Source organism: Capra hircus, chromosome 4, assembly GCF_001704415.2.
Source record: "Capra hircus breed San Clemente chromosome 4, ASM170441v1, whole genome shotgun sequence".
In the NCBI taxonomy this organism is placed as follows: Eukaryota; Metazoa; Chordata; class Mammalia; order Artiodactyla; family Bovidae; genus Capra; species Capra hircus.
This window is the reverse complement of record NC_030811.1, coordinates 54,237,521-54,257,010: the sequence shown is the minus strand read 5'-3', so window position 1 is coordinate 54,257,010 and position 19,490 is coordinate 54,237,521. Positions and strand designations below refer to the sequence as shown.

Genomic DNA, 19,490 nt, shown 5'->3' with positions numbered 1-19,490 from the left:
AGGCATTTTACCTGAAGACTTATTTTTTGTTCTTGAACCCTCAATGATAGCAGTAGAAAACAAAAGCAGCTGAAATGTGAAATAATCCCTAGAAAAATCAAGAATTAAAAAAATTCACAACATTAGTAAGAAGCAATTACTCAAAGAATGAAAAACTGGGGCTCACAGGGTTTATTAATAAGTACTTTCAGATATAAAGTTATATCTAATGGACTTTGAAGACTTTAACATTAACATTCTAGATTATAGATCCATGAGCTGTTACTGTACTCAAATACCATAAAGGGAATTAGAAATTATATTTAACAAAGGGAAACAGTCATTTTCAGTGTAAAATTAATATATCAATAAAACCATGGGAGTAACCTTCACTAAACTGTCTAAAACTCAAAATTCATGGTCAGGGTCAACTTTTATCCTTTTTAGAAATTTATTTTTCTGGTTCAAGGAGAAATTGCTGGCTTCCTCTGCCTAGATACCATTGAAATGTCAATGGTTTCTTTAGATATAATTGAGAAATGACTAAACACCTAGGCGCTTTTCATTTGCATTGTTAGAAACTTACTTTAAAATTAAGACTATTCTTCAAGAGACAGAATCTGCAACTCTTCTGATGACTTGGAAAAATGTATACTCTTGGGATTTCCTGGAAATTGACATTTGGATCCTTGTCCAAGAAAACATAAGCAAACTAAAACAGAACCCAAACTATATACTCTAAAAAGTGAAACAGACAAAAACAACACTAACTAAATACTTATAAATTCAGTTTTCTTGGGCATTTTTGTTTCTAACTTGCCTAAGAAAAAGCTCAGGATTAAGTATTCTATAAAACCAGATACCTAATAAGCTATAAGAAGTTTTACAAGTCATCTAAGAAATTTCTAAATTACCAAATTACTTCCCAATCTTCATATCAAATTAAGATGACTTTCCTTTACTCTCTCCCTATCACAAATCACTGATTTGCTAACTCTAAATAAATGTTTACTTAAATGAGTTGTCCACATTAATACCCTGGTTTCTCTTCAGATCATATTAACGAGTTGTCCACATTAAAAAGGGGGAAAAAAAAAAAAACAGAAAAGAAAAAAACTGCTGAATATGTAAAAATAGAATATAATACACTTTGAACTAAAGTTTCAAGTTCATTTCTGCTTTGAATCAATGCAAAGAGAAAACCATCAGTCCTAAAAAAAAAACAAAAAAGTTTATTTTCAAACTTAATTTATGATTGTATACTTTCAAATTATATTAATGTATTCAATTATAAAGTAGGCTTTAACGGCAATAACAGAAGTCAAACAATCTGGGTAATATAATGTAGCAAATTTTAAAAACAGATGTTATAGACAGTTCTAGGTTCAAATCCCAACTATGCAATGGATCTAGGAATAATGGGGATAACAATACCTACTTCACAGGGCAGTGGTAGGAATTAAATAAGATAAAATTCCAACACTGCAACAGATCTAGGTACATAATGGGGATAACAATACCTACTCCATAGGGCAATGGTAAGAATTTAAAATACACCTGTTAAATGTCTAGAATTGTACCTAGCAAGGAGCAGGTATGTTCTGAATACTAGTTATAGGACTACTGAGAAGGGACTCTTCCTCTGAGCCTGTTATCTCCAACTGAAAGAAATGATGAAACCTGCTAGACGGGTCTCTTAAGAGTATTATGGAGATCCAATGAGAATGCAAATGGAAGACCTGAATTTTGGACAACACACAAAATTCTTTGAGATTCATTTTCTTCAAATAAATTGTAAGTCTCAATAGTTATATCTCATATACTCTTTAATATTGATAATTAAAAATTGAAGAGTTAATGTAAAAATGCTTAACTCTAAATGTTGGTTAAATTAAAATTCCATTTACTATCATATTGAAACTAAAAAATATCAACTCAAATGGCTTATAAAAAACATATTATGTCAGAACTATTATCAGATTTATGAAGTAGGAGTGTTTCTATCATTCTGTTAGAATGGATTTGAGAATGAGTGTTACAATGTGTATGTGTATGTACTGCTTTTATTAACTGAGGCTGGAGTGTGAGGCTCCTTCCCTTCTGCTTCCTCCTGAGTCTATGAGGAGGAAGGAATTAGAAGGTGGAGTCTTAACCACTAGACTGCCAGGGAAGTTCCTTGGTGTTTTTTTTTTTTTTTCATTTGTTTTATTTTTCATTGGCCAAACATTTTTGATACAAACAAAAATAGAGTCTGTGAGAAGAAGGTGGCCAATATTTTGCAATCTCTGTATTCAAGAAACAATAAATTCCATGAGGAAGAGAACCTTGTAGATTCTGCTTACTCCAGCACGCAGCATGGTGTTTTGCACAGTTACTGCTTGAAAAATATTTTTTGAACAGCTAAGAAAACAGAAGATCTCAGAAGACTAAAAGCACCAAGCAACAAATGAACCAATGGAGAGAGAAAACACCGCAAAGTCGGGGGGCTGGAGTTTCGGTGACTTGGGCACTTAGTTTGCAGTCTGGTGACTCAGCTGAGCTCAGACATTTTTTTTTTTTTTTTAAAGTGTATTGACTTCTTTATCCAGGTGGTTCCTATCAGCCTATCAACCAGAAAGCACTAATATATGCAGAGCTTGACAATAAATAATAAGTTGATTAAAATTATGGGTAAAGAGTTATAAGTACTATGTATACACAGGAGAGATATTTTAAATGTCCACTCCACCAAGATAACAAAGCAAAGTGTGAAACTCACATGTATCTGGAGGAAAAAGGAAGGTGAGAACCAGTATTTCTCACAATAAGTCATGCAATAGTAACAACTCAGAGTTCTTTCTTGATCCCCTTATACTCTCCTACTAAATGACTGAATACTGCGACTAAACATTGCGACTAAATTACTTTTAAAAAAAAAAAAAAAACCTGTGAGAAAAACCCTGGAGAAACTAAATCTAGATTCATCTGAAAATTCATGTAATGAAATCTCATGAAAATCAAGAAAGGGCAAATGTAAAATGCTTTCTTCAAAAAAATTTTTTAAGGAGAGGGGAAACACACTGATTCTGAATGAGGTTTATTTCTGTCTGCTCAAATTTCACCAATCCTTCAGTTGCCCAAGGCAACTTCAGTACCTGAGTGAATCCCATTAGAATAAGGGAGGAGGCTGCTCTGATGGTCAAAGTACTACTCAAAGAAAAGAAGCTACTGAGTTGGGCTGAGGACAGAACTCTCTGCATCCAAGAACAGGGAAACAGTTTTAAACAAAAAGGGCTAGTGTGCACCAAGTTTATGACCACAAGGTTCACAAGAGGAAAGTATCTTGCATTCTATTCTCTTCTATTTGAGAAACAAGTAAGTGTGATCTCTGTGCGCGCTAACATTATGTAACAGAGAAAATTCATAAACTAAGTACACACAACAATGTGAATGAAGGTGAACCAAGCTAAAAACCTGAAATAGACACTTACCATAAAATCAGAACAAACGAATGAATGGAAGTAAGGGAGATGACGACTTTACAAGCAGAAACTCCTAGAAGGATTAATACTTCAGAGGAAGGGGAAAGGAAGGTCAATGCAGAAAACTAAGTCAGTAATCTACAATAAACATCATGTAAATAAAAAACAAAAATCATTAACAGAGACATAAGAAACAGAGGATAAATCCAGGAGCTTCTGTATTGAAATTACAGGAGTCACAGGAACAGAAAAAGGAACAGAGAAAGAAATAATAATCAAAGAAATACGAGAAGAAAATAATCCCCGAGCTAACTAAAGATCTGCATTTCTAGACTGAAAAGTCTTTTAAAGTCTCAATTAGAGATGGGAGCAGAGTGAACAAACAGACAGATGCATCCTGGGAACAAAAAGAGAAGTTTCAACCTTCAAAAAAAAGAAATTAATCTGTAAGCTTCCAAATTGAAAGTACAGGCAAATTAAGATGAAAGAAAAATGAGACCCAGCAAGACCTCACATCTGTAATACTGGGAATAAGAAAACACTACAATTTTACAGACTTGAAGGGGAAAAAAACTAAAATATCCTATATTTAGCTAAGATAGTAATCATATGTGAAAGCAAACAAGAAACACCTGGGAACCCAACAGCTCATTAAGTATATCATCCATGAAAGACTAAAGAAATTATTCACAAAAATGCTTGTAATGAAAAAGAAAATTAAAACAAGAAGAAAACCCTCAATATACAAATTGAAGAAAATAAGGAAAACCACTAGGCCCTGCAGGTATGACCTAAACCTAATCCCTTATGATTATACAGTGAAGGTGACAAGCAGATTCAAGGGATCAGGTCTGAGTGCCTGAAGAGCTATGGATGGAAGTTCGTAATACTGTACAGGAGGCAGTGGCCAAAACTATCCTTAAGAAAAAGAAATACAGGAAGGCAAAGTGGTCGTCTGAGGAAGCTTTACAAATAGTTGAGAAAAGAATATGAGAGAAAGGGAGTGGAGAAATGGGAAGAGATACCAAACTGAATGCAGTTTCAGACAACAGTGAAGAGAGATAAGAAAGCTTTCTTAAGTGAACAACGCAAAGAAAGAGAAAAATAATAGAACTGGAAAGACTAAAGAAAACTGGAGATACCAAGGGAACATTTCATGCAAAGATGGGCACAATAAAGGACAGAAATGGCAAGGACCTAACAGAAGCAGATGATATTAAGAAGAGGTAGAAAGAATACACAGAAAAACTATACAAAAAAAGTTAGGATTTTTATAGTTTCAGTCCGGTTCAGTTCAGTTCACTCAGTTGTGTCCGACTCTTTGCGACCCCATGAATTGCAGCACGCCAGCCCTCCCTGTCCATCACCACCTCCCGGAGTTCACTCAGACTCACAGCCATCGAGTCGGTGATGCCATCCAGGCATCTCATCCTCGGTCTTCCCCTTGTCCTCCTGCCCCCAATCCCTCCCAGCATCAGAGTCTTTTCTAATGAGTCAACTCTTTGCATGAGGTAGCAAAGTACTGGAGTTTCAGCTTTAGCATCATTCCTTCAGAAGAAATCCCAGGGCTGATCTCCTTCAGAATGGACTGGTTGGATCTCCTTGCAGTCCAAGGGACTCTCGAGAGTCTTCTCCAACACCACAGTTCAAATGCATCAATTCTTCGGCGCTCAGCTTTCTTCACAGTCCAACTCTCACATCCATACCTGACCACTGGAAAAATCATAGCCTTGACTAGACGGACCTTAGTCGGCAAAGTAATGTCTCTGCTTTTGCATATACTATCTAGGTTGGTCATAACTTTTCTTCTAAGGAGTAAGCGTCTTTTAATTTCATGGCTGCGGTCACCATCTTGCAGTGATTTTGGAGCCCAAAAAAATAAAGTCTGACACTATTTCCACTGTTTCCCCATCTATCTGCCGTGAAGTGATGGGACCAGATGCCATGATTTTTGTCTTCTGAATGTTGAGCTTTAAGCCAACTTTTTCACTCTCCACTTTCACTTTCATAACATAACTTTAACAGCATAATCTTTTAGGATTTGAATTAGCTCAGCTGGAATTCCATCACTTCTACCAACTTTGTAGTAATGCTCCCTAAGGCCCACTCGACTTTACACTCCAGGTTATCTGACTCAAGGTGAGTCACCCCATTGTGATTATCTGGGTATGGGTAAACTGATTCCAAATAGGAAAAGGAGTATGTCAAGGCTGTATATTGTCACCCTGCTTATTTAACTTACATGGAGAGTACATCATGAGAAATGCTGGGCTGGAAGGAACACAAGCTGGAATCAAGATTGCTGGGAGAAACATCAATAACCTTAGATATACAGATGATATCACTCTAATGGCAGAAAGTGAGGAGGAACTAAAGAGCCTCTTGATGAAGGTGAAAGAGGAGAGGGGAAAAGCTAGCTTAAAACACAACATTCAAAAAAAGAAGATCATGGCATCCAGTCTCATCACTTCATGGCATGTAGGTGGGGAAAAGCGGAAACAGTGACAGATTTTATTTTCTAGGGCTCCAAAATCACTGTCGAGGGTATACTTCAACCATGAAATTAAAAGAGGCCTACTCCTTGGAAGAAAAACTATGACAAACCTAGACAGCATATTACAAAGCAGAGACATTACTTTGCTTACGAAAGGTACATATAGTCAAAGCTATGGTTTTTCCAGTGGTCATGTACAGATGTGAGAGTTGGACCATAAGGAAGACTGAGCACCGAAGAATTGACGCTTTCAAACTGTGATGTTGGGAGAAGACTCTTGAGAGACCCTTGGACAGCAAGAAGTTCAAACCAGTAAATCCTAAAAGAAATCAACCCTGAATATTCATTGGAAGGGCGGATATTGAACCTGTAATACTATGGCCACCTGATGCAAAGAGCCACCTGACTGGAAAAGATCCTGATTCTGGGAAAGATTGAGGGCAGGAGGAGAAGGGGGCTACAGAGGATGAGATGGTTGGATGGCATCACCGACTCAATGGACATGAATTTAAACAAACTCCAGGAAACACTGAAGGACAGAGAAGCCTGGTGTGCTATAGTTCATGGGGTCATAAAGAGTTGGACATGATTCTGACTGAACAACAAAAACAAGGTAAAAATCTAAGACGCTGCATGGTTTCTGGTAAGCCTAAGTCAAATAACATTAGAGAAAGCAGAATAGAGAGAAGTATGCTTTATAACATAAAAGGATTCAACGGAAAAGGAAAATAAGCCATAATATCTGTGTAAACAACATATTATGAAATACATAAAGCCAGAAAAAGACTGCTACAAGGCAACTATCACCAAAAGGAACTTATAACAGTGTAAGAAAAAAATTAATGAAACTATGGCCACAGAGGGGACACTAATAAACTCTTTCCAAATTTGTCAGACTATGTAAACCAAACATAGGCAAGAACACAGAGTAATTCAGTAACACAACCAAACAGTTTACTGGAAGTATATGCATACATATGTTTTAAAAACAATAATATAAGTAATTTTTTTACTCTACAGAGAACATATTTGCTTCTCTTATATTCATGATTTACAGAAATCAATGATGTATGTGGTCACATAGTTATTAAAAACAGTTATTATGTGCAGCATTCTCTAATAACAAGATCAGAATGACTTCCCATCACACATACTCCTCCTGTCATAAAAAAATTTATCTTCAAACTGAAGAACATTTTCTTCTCAGATACATATTAAAACCTCAGATACAACTAAAGCCTCTTGTAGGAAAAATATTTCTATTTCTAAAATACTTCTATTAAAATTAAAAAACTGAAAAGAAAGTAGCTTTATCCAGTCCACAGTACTTATTATTAGCTTTACTTAAAACTCTAAAGAAGCTTTTTTGAAAATACAAACTAAATATAAGCTCTTTCAAATAGCCTAAGGTTCAAAAGTACAAAAATATACATTAGAATGAAAAGGCCAATATAACAAAAAATAAAAATTATAATATTTGTAAGAAAATAGCATATGCAATGCAATGCTGTGGCAATTAATTAGGAAATTCAGAAGAAAAATATTTTCTAACAAAATACAAATTCCCATAATTGACTAAGGACGTCAAAGAACACAAATATACTAATAATCAGGGAAGTTATAAGGACTGTCAAAGATTTTAAAATTGGGGGGCTATATGGTTTTGCAGTCAAATTATATACAATATGAAAATAATAGTCCTTACAGGGTTTTTCAAATTATTCTAGAGCAAAGATGGAAAGCTTTCCCACTCATTTTATTAGCATAATCTTCAGTTAGCACAAACTTGGTAACATTGCTTTACAAGAATTATCTATGATCAAACAGTTAAATTCAGTTAATATTAGAAATCAACACAATTCAATTGAAACATTATAAAATCTACCAATGTAATTTATCAACAAATAAAGGAACAAAGCAATTAACAAAATTAGGCTGTTTTTTGCCTTAAAGTAAAAGAGAATGAAATGAGAATGACATATATACAATGAAGATGATTAACCATAACTCTTAGCCAGCATCTATGAAACAATGAAACACTCAAGACACATAAGACAGGCATGTCCACTGGCACCGTTATCTATCAACATCATTTTTAAGCTTCAAACTAATGCAAGAATACAAAGAAAACAAATGTGCATTAATGCTTGAAAATGTTATCTTCATTTGCAGGTATGTCGTAAATCTAGGAAACCCAAAGACTTGCCTAAAACCTAGCTTCTCTTTATAACCAGCAAAACCGATCTGATATTCAAATAGTACCAAATCTCACCCTTAACAGTAGCAGAACTACAAAACAGTAGGCACAAATTTTACAAGTTTAACAATGAAGTATAGGTTCTCAGTGAATCAAATGTAGAGACAAAGCATGTCCCTTAATAGGTAAACTGACAATCTTAGAAAAACCAGCACTGAGGAAGACAGTGAACTTTTCCTTAGTAAGATTTAATAAAGTATAAAACATGTAGAGCCCAGTTCAGTCTTATGTTAATGAATAACGAATAACAGGCTATTCTATAGTCACTCATCTGTATTCTGTATATAATAACATAAAATGTCTGAAACTAGAAAGTAAGACTTCACAATATGAGTCCTTCACTAGGAGAATGTCACAACATGAAACCTAACAAAATTAACTCATGTTTTCCCTAAGGAAGAGAAAATTACAAAGTTTTTTGTTGCTGGGGCTTACAACAGTAGCTCTCATCCACCTAAAAACCCCCTTCATCCACCACTGTAAGGATAATAAACTAAGATTAGGTATTTCAAATTATATATGTGACATTATACATTTTAGTGTGTCTTGGGGACACTTAAAATCAGAGAGCACATATGGACCATTAAAAATTTTTGGAAAAATATTATTTTAAATAACCACAAATGAGAATGTTAAAAATCTTAAAAAAAATTTTTTTAAAGAAATGTATGGTCTGTCTCTTAGAATTACTATCCAGGTTAAACTTCTACTTTTCTGTATTAATTTACTGATTGATTAGTGGAACGAGATATATTTATTTTATACACTGAGTTATAATCCAATACCATGCTACAGGGCTTCCCTGGTGGATCAGTTGATGAAGAATCCACCTGCAATGCAGGAAACCCAAGTTCGATCCCTGGGTCGGGAAGATCCCCTGGAGAAGGAAATGGCAACCCACTCCAGGATTACTGCCTGGAAAAATCCATGGATACAGGAGCCTGGAGGGCTACAGTCCAAGTGGTCACAAGAGGCAGACACAACTTAATGACTAAACTACCATCGCCATGCTGTATTAATTCTGTTGCTCAAATTGTTTACTGGGAGCTCATTCAGGTTTGCTCCTCCTGTGTCCTTCATCTTTTCTGATTTTTGAGCGCTTCCTTGCATTCAAATCATACAGTATCTCCAGGTTTTTCTTTCGCTGCTCCAGTCCTGGAATCAGCCATTTCTCCAAGGAATCCTGTTTTCTTTTTACATGAGAATGGTATTTAGAAACCAAAATTTGGGTACTGGGTGTCAAAGATTTTTCAGCTGTAAAAAGATCTCTCACACCAAAAACCATTACAAGGAAAGGTCTAAGAACTGAATACCAAGAAGTACAGTTTAAAGGGATTAAGATAAAAAGAATCCTAAGTAACAATAACCTATGAGGTACTGAGAGGTCAAGAAGCCTGGAGATCCCAAAGTCTGCCTAGCAAAAAATGGAAGAAATCAAGCAAATCACAAATATCATAAATATTTAGATACCAAAGGAGACTATCTAGAATATTTTTATTATTTTTATTGTTTTGTTACCTTAAAATATACAATGACCTTAATCCCTTAATCATTTTGGAAAAATCCTAAAAAAAAAATTCACAATTTTCACATTTTGCAAAGATCAACAATGTTGAGAGCAGCTAGGTACTTTTACAGCCTTTTTACCCCAATTTGAGTCCTCCAGTGCCAATCCTCAAGTCACCTGTGGCTCCTCCTTCCCCATTTCTAGCAATCACTGAACTCAATTCATTCTTTCTTCATCTCTTTCTCTACCTAACAATCATCTGACCATTTCCTACATGAAATACCATACCATTCTTCCAACCGGTCTTTAGAGAAATTATTTTCCTTACAAATATTTTTGCACATGAATACAAATAATTACACGTAATTTATTTAAAAACTTCATTATTCAGCCCTAATTTATCTTTTCACCTACAATTCTCTTATCATTCTGTTGCCCCAAACTATACCTACCTAGTTGTTATTTACAAGTATATCTTCCATTTCTCTCCAAATCTTATTAATAGACTAATTTATATACATATACAATAATTTTGAAAGAGCAAAACTGTTGATAGACATGAGATGATTCGTATCTTTGCTCCAATAAAGAAGAAACATAAAAATGAGACAAATTTAGAAAGGTATTGTATAAATTTGCATTAAAATTTGTTTAAAATGAGTCTGCCTATACTACTTTCTAACCAAAGTAAGAACTGTGACCAGAGGAAAAACTTTCCCTCTGAGGACAGCTCTGTAGGTTTACTCGGTTTTCTTGCACTCCAAGAAAGGTCTTTTCATTGTCTCTGTTCTGTTTCTTAAGATTTCTTATGATTCAGGAAAGCTTACCTTGAATGTTGGATTAATTTTTAAAAAATCAATGTTATAAAAGTGATATGATAAGAACACAAAAAAAGGCAAGACAATGATTTATAAAATCATGAAACAAAATAAGAATCTATAAATTAAAAAATACGTAATTTTCCTTCTCAAATTTTATTGAAGAAATCAGAAACAGAAATCTGAAACCTACTTTATGCTTTAGAGATCTACAGAACTTCCTTCTCACTGAAATATGTATTTTAATTTCAACTTCTATTCTACCTATCTTCCTTTATAATAGGCCATAAGAAAAAAGGTAACAGAAACACATATCCATTTACAGTTAGTTTTTTACAATATTTTCTGTACTGAATATGAAAGGATTTATGCTTCTTCAAAGAGTAAGCAAACTGCCTATCAATTTTAGACCTCAGATTTCAGCTGTGCCGGCCACCATATTCCTTACAGAAAGCAGAAAAAGTATTTCTTTCCTTGAATTGCAATTGTAAATTTGTCACATCAGGTGAGAACAGGTAGTGCTCTAATTATCCCCTTGCTTCTCCATATATTATAGGAACTATTATTGCTATGCAAGACTTTTAGACATCTAATTTAGAATTAAGTTACTATGAGCTTTTAAAACAGCAAAAGAAATTTAGACTTGTCAGCACATTAAATATGGTATCCACTATATCTTTACCTCTTAAAGTCAAAGGTTATATTTATAACAACAGGTCTTGTTTACTTAACACTCACTATAAAACCTACAAAGAAGTATGTATGATTTTCACAGTTACTCTGTGAAGATAGGCGCTACTTCCAGTCCTAAGTTTACAGGAGAGAAAATCAAAACCAAGATTTCATACTGGAATTAAGTAATAAAACAGAGATCTGAACTCAGCAAGCTGAACTTAAAGATTACAGTTTGTACCAAGTATCGTTGTTTATAACATTTTAATTGCAAACTGGTACTGCTTTTGAGCAGCTAAATGCTAAAAGAAGGGCAATAAAACTGAATTTAGTGCCACATAAAATAGGTATACAATTCTGGTAACTGGGTAAGACTGTTTCTTGTATGACCACTTCTGATCCATCATCTTATTTATAAAGTAAATACATGCTAAATTTTAAAATTACTACACAAAACAAGAAGCACTTTCAAATTCTTTTCCCATTTAGGCTGTTACATAAGATTAAGCAGAGGAACTCTTCATTTGCCAGGATGTCTCCTCAGTTCCAGGAAAAGAATGAGGGCTCTAAATCACAAAAGATTACAACAAGAGAAGGAGACGGCACTAACTTACACCTGCGTAACAAACCTCGTTTATCATGATTTTCGTGGTAATTCTCCACAACTGGCCTCCCCATCCTCACTTTCTTCTTTGTCTGCAGCTGAAGATGTTATTAAGCCCACATTATAAGCCACCCTGGAGATCTCATTTTCTCAGGAATACCTCCTATGAACCCAGGAGGTATACATGTTAATAAACTTTTGTTTTTCTCTTATTAATCTGTCTTCTATTACAGAGGTCGCAGCCAAGAACTCAAGGGTAAGGGGATCATTTTTTCCTTCCCCTACAGGCCTTTGCCTTAGAATTCCCACAGCCTGTGAGGGGAGAGTACACTACCAATCTGCTACCTCTATCTAACCTAAACCAGTCAATCACAGTTCTTCCTTTTCACTCATAGTTGACCACTGTCCACATTTTTAAAAATTCAAGAATCATACATGTTTATAAAGAAGCTGTTTTTGCTTCTTGTTGTGAATTTCTATAGATACCCATATATAATTAACAATTTAAAACTTTTCAGGCCTACCTACCTTACAGTAGGCAGCTCTTCTTAAAAGTGGCTGAAACTTCACTTTTTCTACTAATATCTAAACTGGAATACTGTCAAATATTTAAAACCTGAATTCTTGGATCAAGGTATCCCCAAATAGAAGGTTATATACTGCTCTTTAAGCCACCAAATAAGTGATCTATTAGAACACTTTAATGACCAGGCACAGCTCAACCAGGAAATTAAAAACTGCCAAATATCAACACGTAAGAAGACTAAATCCAAATATACTGCACAAAAAATAAACAGAATACTAAGATTATGTGCAAATATATTATATGGTAAAAGGAAATACACTTGTCTTTTAAAATTCAAGGCAAGAGTCTTAACATTTAAGGCTATTCATTTTAAAAACACTTGCAATGAACATAATAATTATGGAGGAGAATAAGATAATAACATATGAGAAACAAGCCCAATCAGTTTTATCTCAAATTTTGAACCTGTCTTTTGTTTCTTAAGCAACTAAATTTCAATTAGATTATGCAAAGTAGCCAACTCAATTTCCTAATGCAAAAAGGTTTATATATAATCAACAGGCACATATACTATTCAAAGAAAATGCTGAAAGCTATTTTTATTTAGTCACTGGAAAATGGGGGAAAGTGCTCAATTACTACTATAAGAGTGGGGCTGAAGCACTACCTTATCAAGAGAGACATTCCTAAATCACTTTGCAAAAAAGCTACTCAAAATAACATGTTCATTTCAATATTAAGTTGTACTCCTACAAGTTTCTATAATCTGAGGAGAAGTCTCAGATTACTGACAAAGTGTTACTACACTGCTTAAACTTTTGGTTGGTCCTATGCTATAGGACCCATCTGATTTATTTACTGGTATATCCCAAGTTTCTAACACTAAACACCTCAGAGGTGACAGGCACTCAAAAAACATTTGCTAGTCAACGAGTCAGTCTTTCAATTTCACTGTTTGCTGGTACTCTTCTTACTCATTCTATTTCAAACCAAATTTTACATTTGAAAAATTTAAAATTTCTCCACGGATTTTGAAGTCTCTCTTTTTATCAATAAAATTTTGAAAAAAGCTCTCATTTTTCCTTTATTTCACTCTTTCATCTAAAGTCACAAATGAACTACTCTTTTTTTTTTCCCAAGTCTACTTCAAAATGTACTAAGACTACACTGAAAATATCTGGAGATTGTGGTCAGGTAAGAAAGGCACGGCCAAAGTACCAGACCTAATCAGGGTATCAGTTAGCTCAAGGCTCTGAGACAGTCCCTCCTGGCCTTTTAACTTCTACCTGAAACACGAAATTCATAATACATTTTATGAAATATAACTACAATGATAATTTAAAGTATCATTTTAAAGCACTGAACTTACCATTATAGGTTATTCTTGGCTTTGTTAAACACATCACAAGATGTAAATCCATTTCATCTGAGGGTACAAATTTTGAGCATACAGGGCACTTAAATCCTAAAAAATAAAAGAAATCCATGTTACTTAACAATTTTAAATATCCAGCCTTGCTCTTTAAAAAAGCAAGGAAGAAAAAGCATTTTAAACTTCAGTATTACACGTACATTAATACACTACCTATGCACAACTTAAGTTGGGAAAAGAGTTTGTGACTATAGTGTCTGACTTAAATCAGTTTATGAACACCATCCAATTTCAATGAAGAAAATCTGACTCACTACAAAACTCTCATATCCTCTTCTAATGTATGGGTCCAATCATTTTCATTTCTTATTTTTTCATTAATCTGAACTTATGATTTTGTTACAATAGCTTTGTATTCTGACCATCTTTCCTGACAGTACCTTTCCCAGGTTGGTACAGTACAATTTGAGTTGCAAGGTTTTATAGCTAGATAGTACCTTACAAACTATATTCTATTCCACTGACCTTTTAAAGATTTATCTGATGAAGCGAAGCCTTTCACGGAACAGCAAAATCAGGTCTAGAATCTAAGACTCCTGACTCCTACTATATTGGACTTATTACCATACCACAAGTCACAAGGCAAACAGAAAATAGCACCAAATGGCAGATTTCTTAGTCAATTCTGACACAAATATTACTTTCCTACAAGATTCATTTGCACTAAGTACTTGCCAGCAGTACTCAATTAAAACTAAACTGGTAGGGAATATGTTATAAATTCAGCTCTATCCTGCTCCCTCATTTACCAAGAGCAACTGTTCATCCATGGGTTCTTGCTGTTTCCCTGTAGACTTACTTACTGCTCTCTCCTCCAACATCCCCAACCTGCATAAGCAGTGAACTGATAAAGTCCATTTATAGTCTGGTGAGGAACAACTAATTCAAAGTGGCACAAAAAGATGGCCTGAGCCAACTCATTTTTCTTGAAAATCAGACTAAGAAAGAGCAAGAGGGTCATGGGTCAGCTGTAGATAGCTGAAGCAAAAAGGGCATGTGAAGTTAAGAGACTGCGTTGGGGTATCTATTCTGGGTCATGTGTAGGCTGAACGTACAGGAGAAAAACTATCAGCAAGCACAGGAAAACAGCTCACATGGAGATCTTAGAGCAGATCTACAGAGAGGAGCAAAGTGCTGTGAGAAACAACAACAAGTAAGGGCGGTGGGAAAGAAAAAAAAAAAGAGTCCCTAAAAGCTGACCCAGATTGTGGTAGCTTTCTACTTCTAGTATATGTGTGCTCTTAGAGACACTCTTCTCCTTTCGTCTTGACATGAAACCCTCTGCAACTCAAGACAGAGTCGAGTCATACCTCATGCAGAGCTCTGTTGAATAGGAAACGGTTTTTGCATGCATACTTAATCCACGTACTCAACTTCCTAAATGAAATATGTGTTTCTGAGCAGTTTTTCACATTGTATTAAATACATTTTAAAAGAAAGGAATAAAGGTATATTTAATTCCCACTTCTTAAAAACCACCAAAAAAGCAAAAGAGGATCAATCTAAAATTAAACTACAAAAACAGCTACAACCCTCAAACAATTCTGACACAAATACTGGTACTGCATCAGTGTGGCAAAACATGCATCAAACGGGGAGAAGACAAAGAGACTCTCAAGCAGCATTCCTATTTCCAGGACCATTAGCAATCTTTTTCTTAGAATTGCAAAAACATCCTTCCCTTGAAATTAAACAGGACATTAAAAAAATTTTTTTTAACTACTTAATTCTCTAACTACTGATCAAAATCATATGCATACTGGCACATGAACTCTAAATTATCAAACAAAAGTGCACAACCATGAACCTCTGAGAGCCATCCAACTGCCCACAAAGTAGAGCCTAAGGAAAAAACCTCTGTACAGAGAACCACCATATTTCTACTTAAATACAATAAATTGATGTGTTTCTTTCTCCTCCACCTAAAACCCACTAAATTAAGGTAAGGAAGTTGAAAGGAGACAGCAGTAGATGAAAAGATGGGCGGAACTGACAGGACTAAGAAAACAGACATACTAAGTGTCTGCAGAAGTAAGCCAATTCTCACTACATCATTCTCAAAAAACTCAAGAACCTACACCTCCAATAACTTTCCATGCCGGTGATGAGGTTAACCATGAGGTTAAAATGATGGACTAATAAACAGAATAAAAGAAATTCCCAAGTCTCCAACCCATGTCATGCAGCCAAGCAACTACAGCTTTCCAATCAGAGTAGAAGAATGAGTTCACTACAGGAAAAAAAAAAGACCCAAAACAGACTGGCTTGAGGGCACCAGGTACAGCAAGGAGAAGGAAAGAAAACAAGGGACTGAATAAGTAAATATCTATGTACAGAAAAGGGCCCTTCCTACAAATCTCCTTTTCTCTATCTCTACCAAAAAAACTGGTAGCTTCTTCTCTTACATCAGAAATTCCACAGAATGAAACATCAAGATCCTTGTCTGTTGATAAGGTCAAGTCTTACATATAAAGCTTCCAAACAGCTTTTCAGGTTTTCTTCTCATAAACATAACACAAAACACACACACACACAAAATTGCAGTTAAAACACAGCAGAAACAATTTGAAAAGGCTAATGAAATATTTATAACCGTTATCACAAAAGGACAATATCCTTAATATACAAAGAACTCTTTAAAAATGAGGAAAACCAAACACCTGTTAGAAAAATGGGCAAAAATGTTAAACAGACAGCTCACCAAAAAGAAAGATAAACAACCAATCCTTAAACAAACAAAAAACTGAGCAGTGTCAGAATGCAAGACATGCTTTCCTCTCAAGAAATTCTGTTTATTTCTTTATTCTCATTTTAGTGGACTGAGGAGGGGAGAGAGAAATATGTGTTTAATTCACTGCTTAATTAAAAATCCAGGTGGTTCTTTGTACATACTGTTTTCTCTCCGTGGGCTCTGTATCTCTACACTGATATCACTACTCATCCCAGACAGGCAAGAACACAAAAGACTGGCACTCATTCCCAGAGAGGCTGTGGAGAAACAGGTACTTTCACACATTGCTAGTAAGAGTACTAAAGTGTGCAACCTCTACAGAGGGCAATTTCGGAATATCTAACTAGATTACACGTGTAATCTACTAATCCTGCAATCCCATTTCTAGGATCTCTCCCTGAGGGTATACCAGCCAAAATACCAAAAAACACATGCAGGACAAAAGACCATGGGAAGATGGCAAAGTAGAATGCACTCAGGGCATCTACCTCCCCACCTAGACAAAAACTGAATGGGTGGAATTTGTTTGAAGGAACTGTTTTGGAAGTCTGCAATCTACTGAAGGCTTGCAACTTTCAGGGGAAGGAAGGCTTGGACAATACACTGTGGTTAATTTCAGCTCTTAGCACAAAGGCAGTTATCCTTCCCCTCCATTCCCTGCCATTTCTACATGGCAGGCAGTGGTGCACTTGTTCCTGGCAAAATTTGATTTTCAGAGTTACCACATTAGATTTAAATGTTCAGTTTTCAGGAAGAAAAAAGTTATACAAATGAACAGGGCCATTCAAAGGCGGGGGGGGGGGGGGGGAGGACAATCAGCAGAAACTGTCCCTGAAAGACCTGATGGCAGATATACTACGAAAAATACCTTTAAAATGCCTGTCTTAGAGATGCTCAATAAAGAAAGGTGTGCAGAAAGTCAAGAAAATGACAAATGAGCAATTTATCAATAGAGAACAAATAAAAACCAACAAAAAATTTTGGAGCTGAAAAATATGTCTGTGTTAGCAGCTCAGTCATGTCCAGCACTTTGAGACTCCACAGACTGTGTGTAGCCCACTAGGCTCCTCTGTCCATAGGATTCTCCAGGCAAGAATACTGGAGTGAGTTGCCATTTCCTTCTCCAGGGGACCTTCCTGACTCAGGTCTTCCGCATCACAGGCAGATTCTTTACCATCTAAGCCACCAGGACTGAAAAGTATAATAACTAAAATGAAAAACTCGCTAGAGGGATTCAAAGGCAGATTTGGACAAGAAGATGAAAGAAAACATGAGTGTGAGGATAGGACAATGAAGTTATCATGTCTTAGGAGCAGAAAGTAAAACAGACTGAAAAGAGTGAACAGGGTTTGAGACCTGTGAGACAACAAGCAGACCAAAATATACATTTGGGAGTCCCAGGAGGAGGAGAAAGAAAGGAGTAGAGAAAATATTTGAATAATGGCTGAAATCTTCCCAAATTTGATGAAAGATATGAATATAAACATGTGAGGCACTCAACAGCCTCCCTGTAAGATGAGGCCAACTAGGTCATATTATAATCAAATTTTCAAAAGACAAAGAAAAATTATTGAAAACAGGGATCCTCAATATGATATTAAGCAGATTACTCATGATAAACTTGGATTCCAAAAAGCAGCTGGCAGGTGGAGAAAAGGAAAAAACCATTAACTAAGAATCTTATATTCAGGGACTTCTCAGGTGGTCCAGTGGCTGAGACTCCACACTCCCCATGAGTGTTCGACCCTAGTTAGGGAAGTGGATCCCACATGCTGCAACTAAGACCTACCTCAGGCAAAAAAAATCTTATATCCAGCAAAACTTCTTCAAAAGTGAGGGAGAAATCAAATTCCCAAATAAACAAAAGCTGAAGGAGTTTGTTATCACTGACATGCCCTACCAGATATGCTCAATGGAGTCCTACAAGCAGAAATGAAAGGATACTGTACAGTAACTCAAAGCCATATGGAGGAATAAAGATCTCAGTAAACATCTTTAGATCAAGGGAAACTGTTATCAAGGTGCTATACTGGAGGAACTGCACCTGAAAAGCTTCAACTATAACTGGACCGACTTAGGTAACAAGACTGTTGTTGTTCAGTTGCTCAGTTGTGTCCACCTCTTTGGAACCCCATGAACTGCAGCACAGCAGGCTTCCCTGTCCACCACCAACTCCCGGAGCTTTCTCAAACTCATGTCCACTGAGTTGATGATGCCATCCAACTATCTCATCCTCTGTTATCCCCTTCTCCTCCTGCCTTCAATCTTTCCCAGCATCAGGGTCTTTTCCAATGGATTGGCTCTTCGCATCAGGTAACCAAAGTATTGAAGCTTCAGCTCCAACATCAGTCCTTCCAATGAATATTCAGGACTGATTTCCTTTAGGATGGACTGGCTTGATCTCCTTGCAGTCCAAGGGACTCTCAAGAGTCTTCTCCAACACCACAGTTCAAAAGCATCAATTCTTCAGCACCCAGCTTTCTAGTCTAACTCTTACATCCCTACATGACTATTGGAAAAACCATAGCTTTGACTAGATGGACCTTTGTCAGCAAAGTAATGTCTCCGCTTTTTAATATGCTGCCTAGGTTTGTCACAGCTTTTCTTCTAAGGAGCAAGCGTCTTTTAATTTCATGGCTGCAGTCACCATCTGCAGTGATTTTGGAGCCCAAGAAAACAAAGTCTGTCACTGTTTCCATTGTTTCCCTATCTATCTGCTATGAAGTGATGGGACCAGATGCCATGATTTTAGCTTTCTGAATGCTGAGTTTTAAGTGGACTATGCTATATAGTCTCCAAGAATAGTTGCTTTCAATTTCATGCATCCTGTTCCTCACACTGAGTCCAATTTTCCTCCCCGTGAGTATCAGTCAGCCTTAATAACTTGATCAATGGAATACATAACTGATGCTCTGGGATTTCTGAGATAAACCTCAAGAAGTCTAGCAGATTCCATTTGAGCCTTTCAGAATGTTCACTTTGGGGACATTTCTTTTCAGAACCCAGCTG

At 35.9% G+C, this 19,490-nt stretch overlaps 1 protein-coding gene across 1 annotated transcript in view; it reads right to left on the bottom strand.

The window, feature by feature from the left end:
• ZNRF2 (zinc and ring finger 2) overlaps nt 1-19,490 on the bottom strand; it is a 92,023-nt gene that overhangs the window by 21,596 nt on the left and 50,937 nt on the right. Inside the window, exon 2 of the mRNA XM_018047106.1 lies at nt 13,688-13,783. Within this exon, the coding sequence (XP_017902595.1) occupies nt 13,688-13,783 (96 nt within the window). The remainder of the gene's footprint in view (nt 1-13,687; nt 13,784-19,490) is intronic.